We start from the raw sequence: 14,642 nt of genomic DNA on the forward strand, positions 1-14,642 counted from the left end.
ATAACTGATTTATTTTATCTTTGCTATGATGGCAGTAAATATTTTACTAGATATTTTTCAAGACACTTCTATACAGCTTAAAGTGACATTTAAAGGCTTAACTAGGTTTTGACTTTAAAATGATTAAAAAAAAAACTGCTTTTATTCTAGCCTGAATAAAACAAATACTTTAACCAGAAGAAAAAACATCATCAGACATACTGTGAAAATTTCCTTGCTCTGTTTAGGAAATATTTAAAAAAGAAAAACAAATTTTAAGAGGGGCAAATATTTCAACTGTATATTTATGGCTATGAATTTCTCAAGTCACAGGTCATTATCATCTATGGTGGAATATTACTTTAAGGTCCTGCTTTTATCCATCCAAACATTGTGACATCTCACCATAGGTCAGGGTATAGAGGGGTTTTCCAGTGATGTCTAAGGCAGTGAGAGCAGGGCTTTTAGCCTGTGTGGCTCCCCAGCGTGCCAGCGCCGCCTGCAAAGCTGGAGGCCAGTTACTGACCACCCCTAGCGGCTCCCCCTTCACTGGAATAATCTGCCGGCCCTCTGGCCTAGGTGTATTAGGATCTGGCTGGGGAACTGCAAGTGGAAAATATGAAGAATACATTAACAATAGAGAATTTAAGACACAATGAAAAACTTGACCTCAAAATGTAATTTAATGCTAGAAAGAAAAGAAACATTATATAAAATAATGAGGAATTTTTATGTACTATTATATAGTGATGTGATGCTTTGCACCGAGGCTTCGAAGCATGTATCAAAAAATGATACAGTACATCCCGCAGTGAAGCAGTGTACTGAAGCTTGATTCGTTTAGCCATAATCACGTGTTCAGTGACGTTTGAAGCTTCATTTTAGTCTATACCCACGTGACTGCTTCGATTTTTGATTCAAAGTTTTAAACACTCTTGTAGGTTAGTAGTGTATAGAGAGACATTAGGCGTCGATTACATACATTTCGACTGTTTCAAAGCACTGCACCGGTCCCACGCACCACTAATTAAACTAAAATGTAACAGTAATTTATAGTAAAAGCTTTTGAACCATACTAAAGTGTATTAGTGTGATATTTACAACTGCTTTTTAAAGAATAGCATATTGTAGTATAGGGGGTGACGCAGTGGTGCAGTAGGTATTGCTGTTGCCTCACAGCAAGAAGGTTGCTGGGTCGCTGGTTCAAGCCTCGGCTGGGTCAGTTGGCATTTCTGTGTGGAGTTTGCATGTTTTCACTGCGTTCGCATGGGTTTCCTTCGGGTGCACCGGTTTCCCCCACAGTCCAAAGACATGCACTAGAGGTGAATTGGGTAGGCTAAACTGTCCATAGTGTATGAGTATGTGTGTGTGAATAAGTGTGTGTGTGGATGTTTCCCAGAGATGGGTTGTGGCTAGAAGGGCATCCGTGGAGTAAAAACGTGCTGAATAAGTTGGCGGTTCATCTCGCTGTTGCGACCCCGGATTAATAAAGGGACTGAGCCGAAAAGAAAATGAATGAATGAATATTGTAGTATAGTGTGTAAAGAAGGGCAGCTGACAAATACAGCGCATTTTTGCAACACAATGCTTTCCCAGCATAGGTCCTCATTACGATCTGTTTGGAAAGCTTCGAGTAACAAACCTTTTTCCGATACAATTGAGTTGAACGGTTCACTGGTTCAGAAAGCTTAATTTCACTATCACTGCTATTACATGCTACTTGGTAAATTTCTGTTGCATTTCATTTAAATGAGATAAAAACAGAGAGTACACCTATTTGAATTTGAACTGACAATGTGAACATATTTAAAAAAAAAAAAAAAAAATCAAGATAAAAAAAAATGATTACTTTCAGTGTGGTTTGTATGGTTGATATTTTATTTAAAAAAACTCAATTCATACAAGTTAATTTAAAAGCATTATAAAATATGATAAAACATATTCCAATAAATCTTTATACCTTCCACAATCTCTTCAGAGTCATCCAAGAAGAACTCGCTGAGCGGAGGCCTCTTGGGTCTCTTCAACGTGTTAAGCAGCTGCTGTATTTTAGTGGAGACACGACTGTGTGCTGGAACACCTGTTGACAGAGATGTTGTCATTCACCTATTCAGATTACAAGAGACCATATGCAACAGACAGGGTCACAGTATAAACAGAGGATTCCATCAGGAAGAGGTTTGTCACAAATCAGAAATCATCACAAAGCTGGAACAACACACAGAGTCACACAGAAGGACAAAAACAGCAGGGGTCACTGCACTGCACTAAACAACTCTCCAGCCCTACCTTTTCCTACAATCAGGTGGCATCACGACCAAAGAGGAAGCAAAACATTAAAGCGTTAGCATAAAAACATAACCACATCAACATACAAGACTTCTAAAAATATGAGACAGGAAATGGTGTTTATGTGTTGTTTATGTTGGAAGAGAATAAACTAACAGTACGATGCTTGAAATAAAATTTCGGATTATTGATATTTTAGTTTTTACATGATGTAACTGATGAGTTTTGACTAATTTAGCTTATTAATTAGGCATGAAAACCATTTCTTTGAAAAATACCTTTAAATAATCCTTTAAAATGTTTGTGGCACCCTAATGTCAGGACAGTTTTGTAATGTGTCACATTAATAGAATATCCTAAATCAGCATCAGGGCCATTGTTAAGAGAGATTGCACGGACTGGATGTTTAGTTTAAAGAATGAGTTATGACAACAAATGCAAAAGGGGTGAAAGCTAGTAACTAATTCTAGCAAGATCAAAGACTGTTCTAATGCTACTTCATCTCACCTGAACAGATTTTTCCACAACTATTTTAACAACGTGATGCGTCTGGAATGAAGGAAGCGATCAGCATGGTTACCAAGGATGCTGGTTACCAGCCCTGCTTTATTCACAGTTTGTTTATCTGCAGTTCTCGTTTTGTCATCCCACTTTGAACTATTTATACCTGCTGATGCAGCGTTATCTTCTTACATGCAGAAGCAGGTTGCTCATGCTAGTTTACAGCTGCTTGCAGTATGTTTAGAGTTTTCATGTGGAGATTTTTTTTGTGGTGAACGCAAAGCAAAAAAACTAATTCCATAAAGCAGGATAAGAATATAATTTATATCAGTGGTTGTGAACTGGGAGCCCAACAGTGGGCCTCAGTAAATATATATAATATAAATATACATATATTCATAATGTAGCCATTAAACCATTAAAGACACATGCACAGTTCTGACTATGTTTTTGGTACAATTCTGGAGCTTTGTTAGTGTTGCCAGATATAGCTGATGTTTTCCAGTTCAAAAGCTGTCCAAAACATAACCAAACGGACAAAAAACTGCCCAAAATATTAGATTAATACTTAATTTGAATTCATTTCAATCGAAATTAACCCGCCCGTTTTTTAACCATACAGCAACTAACATGAGCAGTCACAGAACCACAACATAAACAGATCACATCGAAACACTGCCCCCTCTCACCCACACACTACACTTGTTGTGTAGATTACACTACCTATTAGAGTATGTTTTACTTTCGAAATGGGGTATAAATTTATCCCATTTGATATTTTACATTCTTTTGCACATAATTAGGTGCTGCTTGTCAAGCAGACAACGCTTCTATGTTTGTTCCTGCTGTTAATTGTGTAAAAAAAATTATCGACAAAAGCGTCAGGATAAACCGCTGTGAGTTTAACTGCCGGTGCTACGTGATGTGCGTGAGGGGGAATCAGATTTGTCCAGGAGTCAGATTTCTATACAACTTTCCTTCACCTCTTCTTGCAGGTGGGCCTACGCGATTTGCGCTATGCACTTGTCACTACTGACTAAATGGAGTGTTGTTGAATAAGTTGCATATAAAATTCACGTTTCAAATTTTCTCAACCCCCCTGTGCCATTATTTTACCTGCACAATCAAATCTGAAACCACCCAATCTAGCAACACTGACCGTTGCTGTCTATGGTGGATTAAAGAGCTCTCAGATTTAATCTAAAATATTGTATATATGTGTGTTTCAAGGATGATCAAAGGTCTCTGGGGATTGAAATGACATGAGGGTGAGTAATTATTGATAGAAATTTTCATTTTTGAGTATACTATCCCTTTAAGTACATTTAAACCTAATTATCTAACATTGTTTTCCTCCCCCTCAGAAATCTTGTTTAAGAAACATACAGTTTGTGAAACTTCTCCCACAAAGTGCATAAATGATGTCTATATATATATATTTCCAACAATTTTCTGTAGTTACCGAAACAAAAAAGTCTAGAGGAAGGGAATGCTTTGACCATTGTGTTGGCCAAATTGGGTCCTACAAGTCTAACAGTTCAGGAAGTTCAAGGTCTCCAGCATGTAAGAGCTGTGTGTGAGGCTGTCCATACCGCCGGCAGTGTCCATCATACTGGATCGGCTCTGGCCTCGGCTTATGCCCTTCACTGCGATGTTGGCTGGCAGGTCTACTCTGGAGTTCCTGTCCTGGGGCGCTGTGGACGTGACGTCAGGCGGGACACTGCCACTACTGCTGTTGGTATCTGTAAAGGAGACACATAACAGCATAGTGATTCATCCAGCATTCAATATGACACACAACTGAACAAACAGGTTTGCATAGCCACCGTTAAAGCTGACGAACTTGGAAATTAAGATCTGCTGCTGTTTTCCTTTGCCCTGATCACTGGGAAGTAAATCAAGCTTACGTAAGTACCAGACATATAAAAACTGAAGCTCTTCTTTGTGTCGTCTGTGATTCAGCACTTGAACACGTGTGTTTGTGTGACTCATGATCCTGCAGTACCTATGCGGGTGTGTGCCAGCACATCTGCGAGCGCACTGGTCTGCCCCTGGCTGTGGTTGTTGTGGTTGTGCGTTTTGCCATCTCCGTGAGAAAGCGTGGAGGAGGCGGAGGAGGATGTGGAGGAGCCCTGGACTGATCGGTTGATCCAGTATTCGGGACTCTGGAGGTTCTGAGCCAGCATTGCACTGATTGCGGATTGACGCCGGCGCAGGGAGCCCTCATCCTCCGACGCTGACGATGTATCTGTGGCCACATGCATACAACAACATTTTAAAAAGATAATAATGAATAGAAATAAAAACGAAAAGCTTACAGATAAAGACCACAAAAGGCAGACACATATACATGATGAGTTTGATATGACAACTTAAGATAGAATAAGCAGCGTTATAGAATTTGTGATCAACAGACTGGTAATAATTGCATTACATTCCTATTAACTGGTACATTCCATATTAACTTAATATGGTTCTATAAAATAGAGTTATTAACATAATATCACTAGAAAATAAACAAAAATATACAGGGTTTCTGCAGGTCTCACCAAGATATTTATATATACAAAAGACTTTTTAAGACCCCGCTGACACCCTGATATATCCTACATTAACTAAATACAACATCTGACAATTTGCATAACATATTAAAGTTATTATTGTAAACTGAAATTAATTCCATGCAACAAAAATTATGTACTCCTTGATACTGAAATAACAGCTTAATAATAATAAAAAATGCAGTCATTTTATATGGTCTTTTTAAGTGCAGGAAAAAAATGGCTTCAAAATATCAGCCTTTTATAAAATATAGCTAGATTAATAAAAAAAAAAAATATATATATATATATATATATATATATATATATATATATATATATATATATATATATATATATATATATATATATACACACACACACACACACAAATACATTGTGGCAAATACAAATATATATTATATATACAAATACATTGTGGCCTTAAACACAAGAGTGTGCCTTTAAGGTTTGGTTTTTTTTTTTTTTTGAGACCCTGCTGGTCAGTGAGATCTGGACAGAAGGGGCAGCAGAAGGCTTGTGGGCGATGCATGACCCACCGGGAGGAGTGCAGTTTTCTGCAGGAGACTGGACGAAGGCTGAACGCCGCTTAGTGGGCATTGGAAGGGCCATCTTCTCCTCTTTATGCCGGGCCAGAGCTGCCTGCACTGCCTCTGTGTGGATATCTAGCAGATGGATGCAGAGACGACGAGAAGACAAAAGACAAACGAAAAGACAGATGAATAAATACCAATTACACAATGGTACATGACAGGAGGCAGATGAGACATACAGCAATGTCACCAGACAGTGACTGTAGTACTAAAATGACTCATGTAGACACAAAGAACTCTCTCTCTGTGGGAACAAACACAGTACAGAGGCGCTCAGTAACACTGTACATTTATTTAGGCCTGCTTTGAGAAAGGGGTCAAGGTTTGGCATCAACTCCTGGTTGATGCTTCACAACGCGTTTGCACAATTTGCTGACCTTTAGAAAAATTGCTATGGATTCAGACTATGATTTATATACAACCAAAATATGTGCGTACACTGAGACGGATAGCCAAATCAGTGTTTTCTCTATGTATTATGCATCAATTCATGTCATTGTCAAACAAATAAGTGAATGATATACACTATAGTTTAGAAATTAAGAGGTCAGAACGGTTTCATTATTATCAAAGATATTTTAATAATAGAAAAGCATTTATATTTCTTAAACAAATGCTTTGTTCTGTATTTTTTTTTTTTTTTTGGTTTTATTAACAAGAACCAGCCTGTACAGTTTCATTATACAACAAAATCACTTTACTTTCTTTAACAAGAATTAAATGAGTGAACAAGAGATTGGCACATACTTCCATGCTTTATGGCAGTGTAAAAAGATTCAACCCTTTTGAGAAACTTTACTAAGATAATTAGGTGCCAGGGATTTATTATTCTCTCACCCAGGATATGTCTTTTAGGTGGTAAAACTGAGGTTCCACATATTACGAATAAGGAGTTCTCTCTTCTATCTGTTGGTATATCTACAGCAAGACATAAAATATTAAGGTTTTAAAAAGACATTTAATATCTTACACTTCAATAATGGATGAATTTGATTATGATTTTTCATTTGAAAAAATGTTAGCCAAAATGAATTGTGATAAGGAAGTGGAAGTGGATGTATGGTACTGTATGTTATATTAAGAACAGGGTTCTTACACCTTTTCTAACTTCAAATTCCAGAGCTTTACAAGCACTTTCAAGTTCTACTGCTACTGTATTTTATTTTATTAACGTTTACCTCCACCCCAATCCTAAACCCAACTGTCAGAGTAATGTAAAAACAGTAGTTGAAAAGAGTATTATTTATGCTATCTATTAAATTACCCGATAAATTGTATTTTTTTAATGCCTACCTCTTCTCCAACCATCACAGTACTGTAAAAATATAAATTATTGTTATACAGTGTCATAAAAACTGCTGCTATATTAACGTGCATATCGCACTTCCGGCTGGCCGTGTATCCGATCTAAACTTTACCCTGTGTTTAGCGTTTTCAGGTGCAAATATACAAATATGCGTGAACGTCTCCTTAATAAAAGCATCCGATGAACATTTTGCAATGAAAATAAAAATAATGTTATGCACTCGCACGTACGCCAAATATATTTTGAGCTTGCATAAATCAAATTTCAGGTGCATATGCACCAAAACGGTCGCAATTTCGAGCCCTGCTTTTTCAAATTCAAGCAGGCTCAAGCACTTTTATTAAATACATGTATACAAGCATTTTATGCAAAAATGTTAAAGTGGAGCATATATTAAACCTGTTAATGCTTTTCTATTTTTAGACTTGCAGATTACTTTTATATACATTTTAATCTCTTTTATAGCATTCTGTACTTATTTATCATAGAACCGTTAAGAGTATTTTTTAGCAACAAATCAGCAAATTTAAATTATTTCTGACAAACCATGCAAACAAAATGCTACAAATACAGCTTTTGCAAGTAAAAGAATCATGATTTAACTATATTACTTCCATTTTTATTGCATTTCTAAACAAATAAATGCAACTTTGGTAAGAATAAGGGCAATGACACACCAAGCCGATGGTCATCAGCTGTCGAGCTAGCTAAAATATTTGTGTTTATGCAAATATTTTAATAATAATATGAGCCGCATGAAATGAAGAACATGATCAATCAACATCGATATTCAAAATGCCAAAAAGTGCTGCTTTGTTTATGCTATGTATATTTGCAGTCCTACTTTCAGTATCTGTTTGAAGGATGAATTAAGATTATTGATAGCTGCTAATAAAGACAGTTTTGCAGTCCTAGTTTCAGTATCTATTTGAAGGACGAATTAAGATTATTGATAGCTGCTAAAACAGACAGTTATTTTCGTACACTAAAGCAGGTCGCACACCAGAAGCGCCGCTCGGCGCTGCGACACGACGCGTCCATGACAGTTTAAAGTATCACACACCAGACGCGCACATTCGAATGATATTTAACATGAAACTAATCAGATGGCGCTCTGTGGCGCGGCTGAAAAATGAACTGCGTCCTGAGCCGTCGCCGGGCGCTGCCGACAGCCGCCGACTTGCAGCGCCGGTTTGTGTATCCTCATAGAAACCTATGTTTAGAATTCTAAAATACATGGCGCTGCGCGGCGCTGTGTGACCTGCTTAAGGCAAAGTAGGCACACACTAGTTTACAATAAGCTGCAGTGATTTTGGTGTGTTCAACCAAAGGGAACTGGCTGAGATGCAGCTGACACAAGGCAAAAACACAGTCCACTTTTATCCCATCTAATTCTGTAAAATCAGTTTGTAGTAGAGCTGCACAATATATTGTTTCAGCATTGATATCTCAATGTGCGAGTCTGCAATAGTCACATTGCAGGGATCTGCAATGCAGTTGGGATTATAGTTGACCAGACATTAGTTAACAACATAGTGGAGTCATTTAAAATTTTAACCTTCGAGTGAAAGTTTATTATTTGCATGTGGTTTTTAAGGCCTGACTGTAAGAATTTGAAGCAAACTTGAGCCATTTGGGCACAAAAAAATATTAAACGTTTCTAGCTTAAAGGGTCACGAAACCCCAAAACACATTTTTTAAGATGTCGACGAGAGTCATATATGTGTCCCACATTGCTAAAAACACCATTAAGACACATATATTTCACAAAAAGAGAAAATTGATTGTTTTTGCATTATTTTAAGCAAAATTTTTCTTCCGGTTTGAAAAGAAATTGAAGTTACAGTATGTCACGGTTCAACTTGGTGTTGATTGTCCTGTCTCTACAGATTTAGTGTGTGATAAATGTTCTGTGTTTATGTTTATTCGGATGGCAAAGTTAGTTTGTATCGTCAGCAGTGGTCTTTCAAGACATACCTTAAGTCAAAATGATTTAGTTACTAAGTTTACAGTATGTTAATATCACAACAATATTATGGGCTGAAAGATCCACTGTAAATGCTGCTTTCCGAATGTAAACACCTTAATCAAACTATTACCATCATGTAGGATTTTCATCGCATTTTGTGATAGGATAGTCTATACACACAAGGCTTTCTATAGCTATTCTCTGCAACTACCGAGTGCATCTAAGTTACAGAGAAAAGTGGGTTTTTTTTCTCCCATAGGGCGTGCGGTATCAAACATTCCATTAAAACAACACTTCTAGCAGTTCCTCAACTAAAATACCTTGTTTGTCACGGGGGGCATGCATGGAATGTTCCTGAATGAAACAAAGTGCCAAACTGCAGTTAAAGTCGACAAAATAATAATTTGGCAAATAACTTGATTACTGATGTTCATGTAAACGTAGTCACTGTCTTACTCTCCTGCGTCTGTGTGTTGTTTTGTCTCTGTGAAAATCAGCACGTGCACGTACTGAAACTCCCCTTTTCATGCAAACCCATCCCTCTTTTGCCAATCGTCACTTCCACCTAAACAAAGCTGGACTCACCGACTTTCTCGACTTATTTCAAGCTAGAGGTGTGAATACACCCTGCTGAGACAGAGGGGGTTTCATGGCCCTTAAAAGATTAATTATTAATTAATTATTTACTCAATTGAAACGATAGTGTTACTAATATTATTATACAGTTATTATTTAATTTTTGCTTTTGAATACTGTTCGACTCCCCAAAAATCATAAACCTTTGTTTATTTTCATCTTTTCTTTGTTCCATTCAACTATGCTTGTCATTTTTTTTTTTATATTTTATGCAGATACCCTCTTTAGAATCATCCCAATCGATCCAAAATTATGAATTCTTTACAAGTTATTCAAGTCATCTGGTAAAATTGCATTTATATCGCAATATACATGGCAGCGAACGTAAATATTGCCATGTTAGTTTTTTCCAATATTGCGCAGCCCTGGTTTGTAGTGTGAAAGAATTAAGAAATATAAGACAATTCTTTCGAAAACATTAGGCAAAATTCACCAACCCCTAATGCTTGACACATATATGGGTAAAATTTCATTACCTGACCGATAGCGGTCATCCCGTGTTCCTCCACTTCGGTGAGCCCTGTGTTGCCGTGGGGCAGCAATAGGGATGGTAATAGGGCTCGAGGTGGAGTCTGTAGAAAGAATACTCACGTCCACATCTATATCAATAAAAACAGACACACAGAGTTCGTTAATGTGAAGCATCATACAAAATTTTATAGGAATAATTCACAGAAAAAAATTAAATGTGCGTTACAAGAAATCATTAAGGAATAGGTCAATAATTAATTAATATACACTTAAAATGATAAGCAGATTTGTTTAAAAAAAAAAAAAAAGATTTCCACTGGAGACAGAAATCATTATTAGTTTCAAACAAAACACAAGTGAAAGAATGACAAATGCTCAAATAATATGAATGCAATCACATTAAAAAAAACGCTTTGTATTTAAGTGCATACAGTTTGAACATACAGTCGGTTGCCATCAGAGAATGAATGCAGACAGGGCAGTGACAGACAGCTGGGGTGAACTTTAACTTCAAAGCACTATAACGGCACCTTTGAAGTCTCACGGGCACATTTGAGGTTTCAAATGAGAATGTATCTGTGTGTGCATCAGAACTGCCTTAGACGTGTCGTGCATGAGACATCTGAAGGTCAAATCTATTGTGTAAACAGTGTGCCCCTGCAATCTAGTTTATAATGCTTTGTTAAGAGCATGTAACAAGGAAGTCTATGTTCAGGTCTCTTTACTGACAAAACCCACCAGTGAATTCCCGTTTTGGTTCCTTCTATATGCAGCTTAGAGGAAGTCTGTGTATGTTTGCATGTGTATATGGACATTAACAGGCCGGAAAGTGCTGTGATCAGAAGAGATTAAACAACTTGGAGCTTCCAGATAAGAAGATGGTTTGCTAATGTCTTCGGCCACAAAACTATTTCAAGCATTCATTTGATTTTAGTGCAGCCTCTTAATGAAGGGACTGATGAGATTTCTACAGATCCCCACTAGGGTGCAGCATGAAGCTACACATTTGCAAATAATTGTAGGAAAAGAAACCAAGTTCAAACACATCATTAATGAAAATTTAATTAGTGCAAGAGCAGTAAAATGAAAGCATCTTTACATAAACATGGACTGTGTTGATGGCACTGCGATGAGTAAAGATACATAAAAGAAGAAACAGAGAGGACGGGGGAAATTAGCAAACAGGAAGTCTTACTTTGGGTCTGTGGTACGAATGGAGCCAGCAGTTTAGCTCGCTTCTTTTCATAGCCTTTCTGTGTGATGTCACCTGCGAGAACAAAACACAACAAGAAGCAAACATGTAAATATCTTTATAAGATGTAATGAAACCATGTGTCTGCAACCATAAGCTGAGCTTGAGCACACTAGCTTTTCTAAGCATTTTTCATGATTGCAGGTAATTGCTGAAGCAAAGCATCACTGCTATTGCTTATACTTTGATAACTCATTGCTTAATGCTCTTCTCATCTGAAAGACAAAAGGAGAAAAGTTTTTTAAGGCCAATTTGTTATGCAAACGTATTTAAATCAGGCTTTAGTCTTATTTTGTTTGTTTACTTTATTTCAGTTAGTTGCAAACACAAAGTTTGTCATTCTAGTTTCAGACCCCGTCCACACGGCAACAGATTTAGGTCAGTCTGCAAAAGTTTATTATAGTTTTGGTCTTTCGCCCACAACCGGCCTTGCCATTGTTGTTGGGGGAAAAAAAAGACCCAGAGCATAGCTGTGTAGAAAGGCAAAATGCAACTTTTTATAAATGATGAAATCACCATGCCACGTGCTGAGAAGGAGGAAAAACCCCACACATAACAACCAGTAACAACAAAAATGGCGGACTACTGAGCTGTGTTTGTGCTGCTAAATTTGTTAGCACTATTAAAACAAAAATGGGTAATGCGGAATCAACTAGACAACCAGCAGACATTAACGTTGACTATGCATGGGCTGGTATAAAATTCTGACGGTATGATAACCTTGCATAAAAATATCATGGTTTCACGGTATTGTGGTTACTGCTAACAAGTTCTTTTTAAAAGGCTGGGTAAAGCAGCAGAAAAAAAGAGTCAGCAGAAGTCAATGATTTTTTTTTATTATTTAGCCAGATGTTTACTGTCACTAAATAGTTTGAAATGTTTGCTAAAATGAAATATATTGTGGTCAAAGGGGCGAAAGTTTTAGTTTTTTACCCAGACAAATAAAAAAAGTACATTGAGCAGTAATCACAAAACTGTGATATTTTTATCCAAGGTTATTATCCCATCAGAATCTTACACCAGCCCATGCCTAGACATGACTTTTAGTTTGTCTCTCTCACATAAATCATCAACAAGAAATATTTTGGAGCTTCGCAGCAGCTTTCCTCTCGTGTTCGATATAACAGTGGCCAGTATACATATTCTCAACCTTTCTCTTTTTGTGTCCTAAAGAAATAAGGTTTGAAACAATATAACTGTCCCATAATAGATCCAAAAAAATACAGAAAAAAATTATGAAAAGCCATCACACGAATCCACATTCATCCTGCTAATTTTTTGTTTCTCTGACAATTTTAGCTGATTACCATTTACATTGTTGGTAAATTTCACCCAAAAGCCACACAAAACAGCTCTCTCACCCATAGACAAACACCCATCCACATGTGTCTCCTCTAAACTGGTGGCAAACAAGAAGCTCCTAAACTGCAGTGACACACGGCTGGATGAAGTTCACACCTCAGAGCGGTGGAGGGTTTGAGGCAACACGGGTTACGCAGCCAAATCCCGGCTAAACAAAACCAGAAGTGACAGATCTGCTGACGACCAGTTTTTCCAGAGGATACGACCAAGCTTCTGGTGCTTTTCTAAACCAGATCTGCTCAGCTAGGAGACAGCTGTCATCTTCAGGTGATAAGATTACACACAATGGTGTTTACGCAGAACAACCAACACACAACGTTTCAGCATGAACTCTGCAGACAAAGGAAGTAAAAAGAAGGAAGGTCAGAGGGGCCAAGTGGGCCAGTTCAGCCATGAGGGAAGAAAGGAAAAAAGCAGCAAGTAGAAGAGAGAAAACTGAGAGGCACAAAGCCATGGAGAGGGAGAGCGAGAGAGATGCCTCTTTCTGCGGTTGTATGAGAAGGGACGGGCCACATTGAGCACAGACTTCATGCCTGGTTACTCTCTCTGCTTAAGAATGTGGCCTAGAAACACAACAGCCCTTTCCTGCCCCCTCTGCTCAATGTGTGACAGCTTACACACACACACATACACACAAAAGCTTATTAAAAACCACCTAAAAAGAGCTTCATCAACCTTTTAATAACCTTTTTTTTTATATTTGTTGTTTATTGTTTGTACATTTTCAGATTTTTTTGTTTTGTTTATTGAACTTCATTTAAAACTCTACCATGATGCAAGGGAGGATTGTGGGTAGTTGTGCCTTGCCAAGTGGTCACTAATGCCTCATTCACACAAGCTGCCTGTTGATCTGGGTGGCGACCTGCTGCAAACGCAGGTCTGTATAGGTCTACATCACGGAGAACACTACCAGCCTCGGAGCGAGCTGAGGAGAGGATCACATAAGATCTACTGGTACATAAGATCACACCCACCTGATCGCCAACAGTCGCTGTCGCTTGCGTAGAATATCACATACGGACCCCAAGCATGCGTCAATAGCGCCCCCACATATGTACAGTGCTCCCAGGACAAATGTCATTCAACCGCACTAGAGCTGCATGATTCTGGCTAAAATGAGAATCACGATTTTTTTTCCGAAATTAAAGTTCCTGATTTTCTCACGATTCTGTAGCTGTAAAATAAAGGTTAATATGAGTGGGCTATTATTATTGTTATTCTCAAACCTGTGGTAAAACAGCAATTGGCTTTGTGTAGCTGTACTGTTACAGACTTTAGATTTGTCCTGGTCATTAATGCTGATGATAATTCTGATGCAGAATAATTGTGTTTGACACAAATGCTTACAATGTGTCATTTTCAGCTTAAAATCTGTCACTGATGTGATTTTTATGAATACAGAAGACTGGGTGGGTATTTTTGGTTTACTGGTTTGATTTTCCAAGGTTATTCATGAAAGTCTAACTAAATAAAAAGTGATTGAAGCATTCGAGTTCAGTCAGAGCTTTTTAACACAACCACACATTTATAATACTCCAATTAAGAAGTTGAAAGCTAAATGAAACAGTGCTGCCACTCTCTGCAACACTAATGTGGAAACGCTGTGTAATAGCAATCAGGTTTTAAGACTTTTTGTTCCACAAATCACTAACTATTAGAATGGCTTTACTGTGGTAACATTAACAGTGACCACTGAGAGACATTTTATTGTTATTTATGTTCC

The 14,642-nt window shown here is 37.6% G+C and overlaps 1 protein-coding gene and 1 long non-coding RNA gene across 7 annotated transcripts in view; one reads left to right on the plus strand and one right to left on the minus strand.

Moving 5' to 3' along the window:
* Window positions 1-14,642, minus strand: part of dip2ba (DIP2 acetate--CoA ligase B (putative)a) — an 86,292-nt gene that overhangs the window by 24,336 nt on the left and 47,314 nt on the right. For all 6 annotated transcript variants that reach the window (XM_087305459.1, XM_087305458.1, NM_212963.1 and 3 more), the window contains 7 exon segments: window positions 11,501-11,572; window positions 10,311-10,433; window positions 5,870-5,995; window positions 4,775-5,017; window positions 4,362-4,511; window positions 1,940-2,059; window positions 385-582 (listed from right to left, as the gene is read on the minus strand). In XM_087305459.1, coding sequence (XP_087161585.1) covers window positions 385-582; window positions 1,940-2,059; window positions 4,362-4,511; window positions 4,775-5,017; window positions 5,870-5,995; window positions 10,311-10,433; window positions 11,501-11,572 — 1,032 coding nt within the window.
* LOC147838232 (uncharacterized) lies at window positions 5,799-10,425 on the plus strand. The gene is made up of 3 exons (XR_015523679.1): window positions 5,799-6,353; window positions 7,562-8,129; window positions 8,520-10,425. It is a non-coding gene; the product is annotated as an uncharacterized LOC147838232 (long non-coding RNA).

This window comes from Danio rerio, chromosome 23 (assembly GCF_052040795.2).
Source record: "Danio rerio strain M-AB ecotype USA chromosome 23, GRCz13ab, whole genome shotgun sequence".
NCBI classification, from domain to species: Eukaryota; Metazoa; Chordata; class Actinopteri; order Cypriniformes; family Danionidae; genus Danio; species Danio rerio.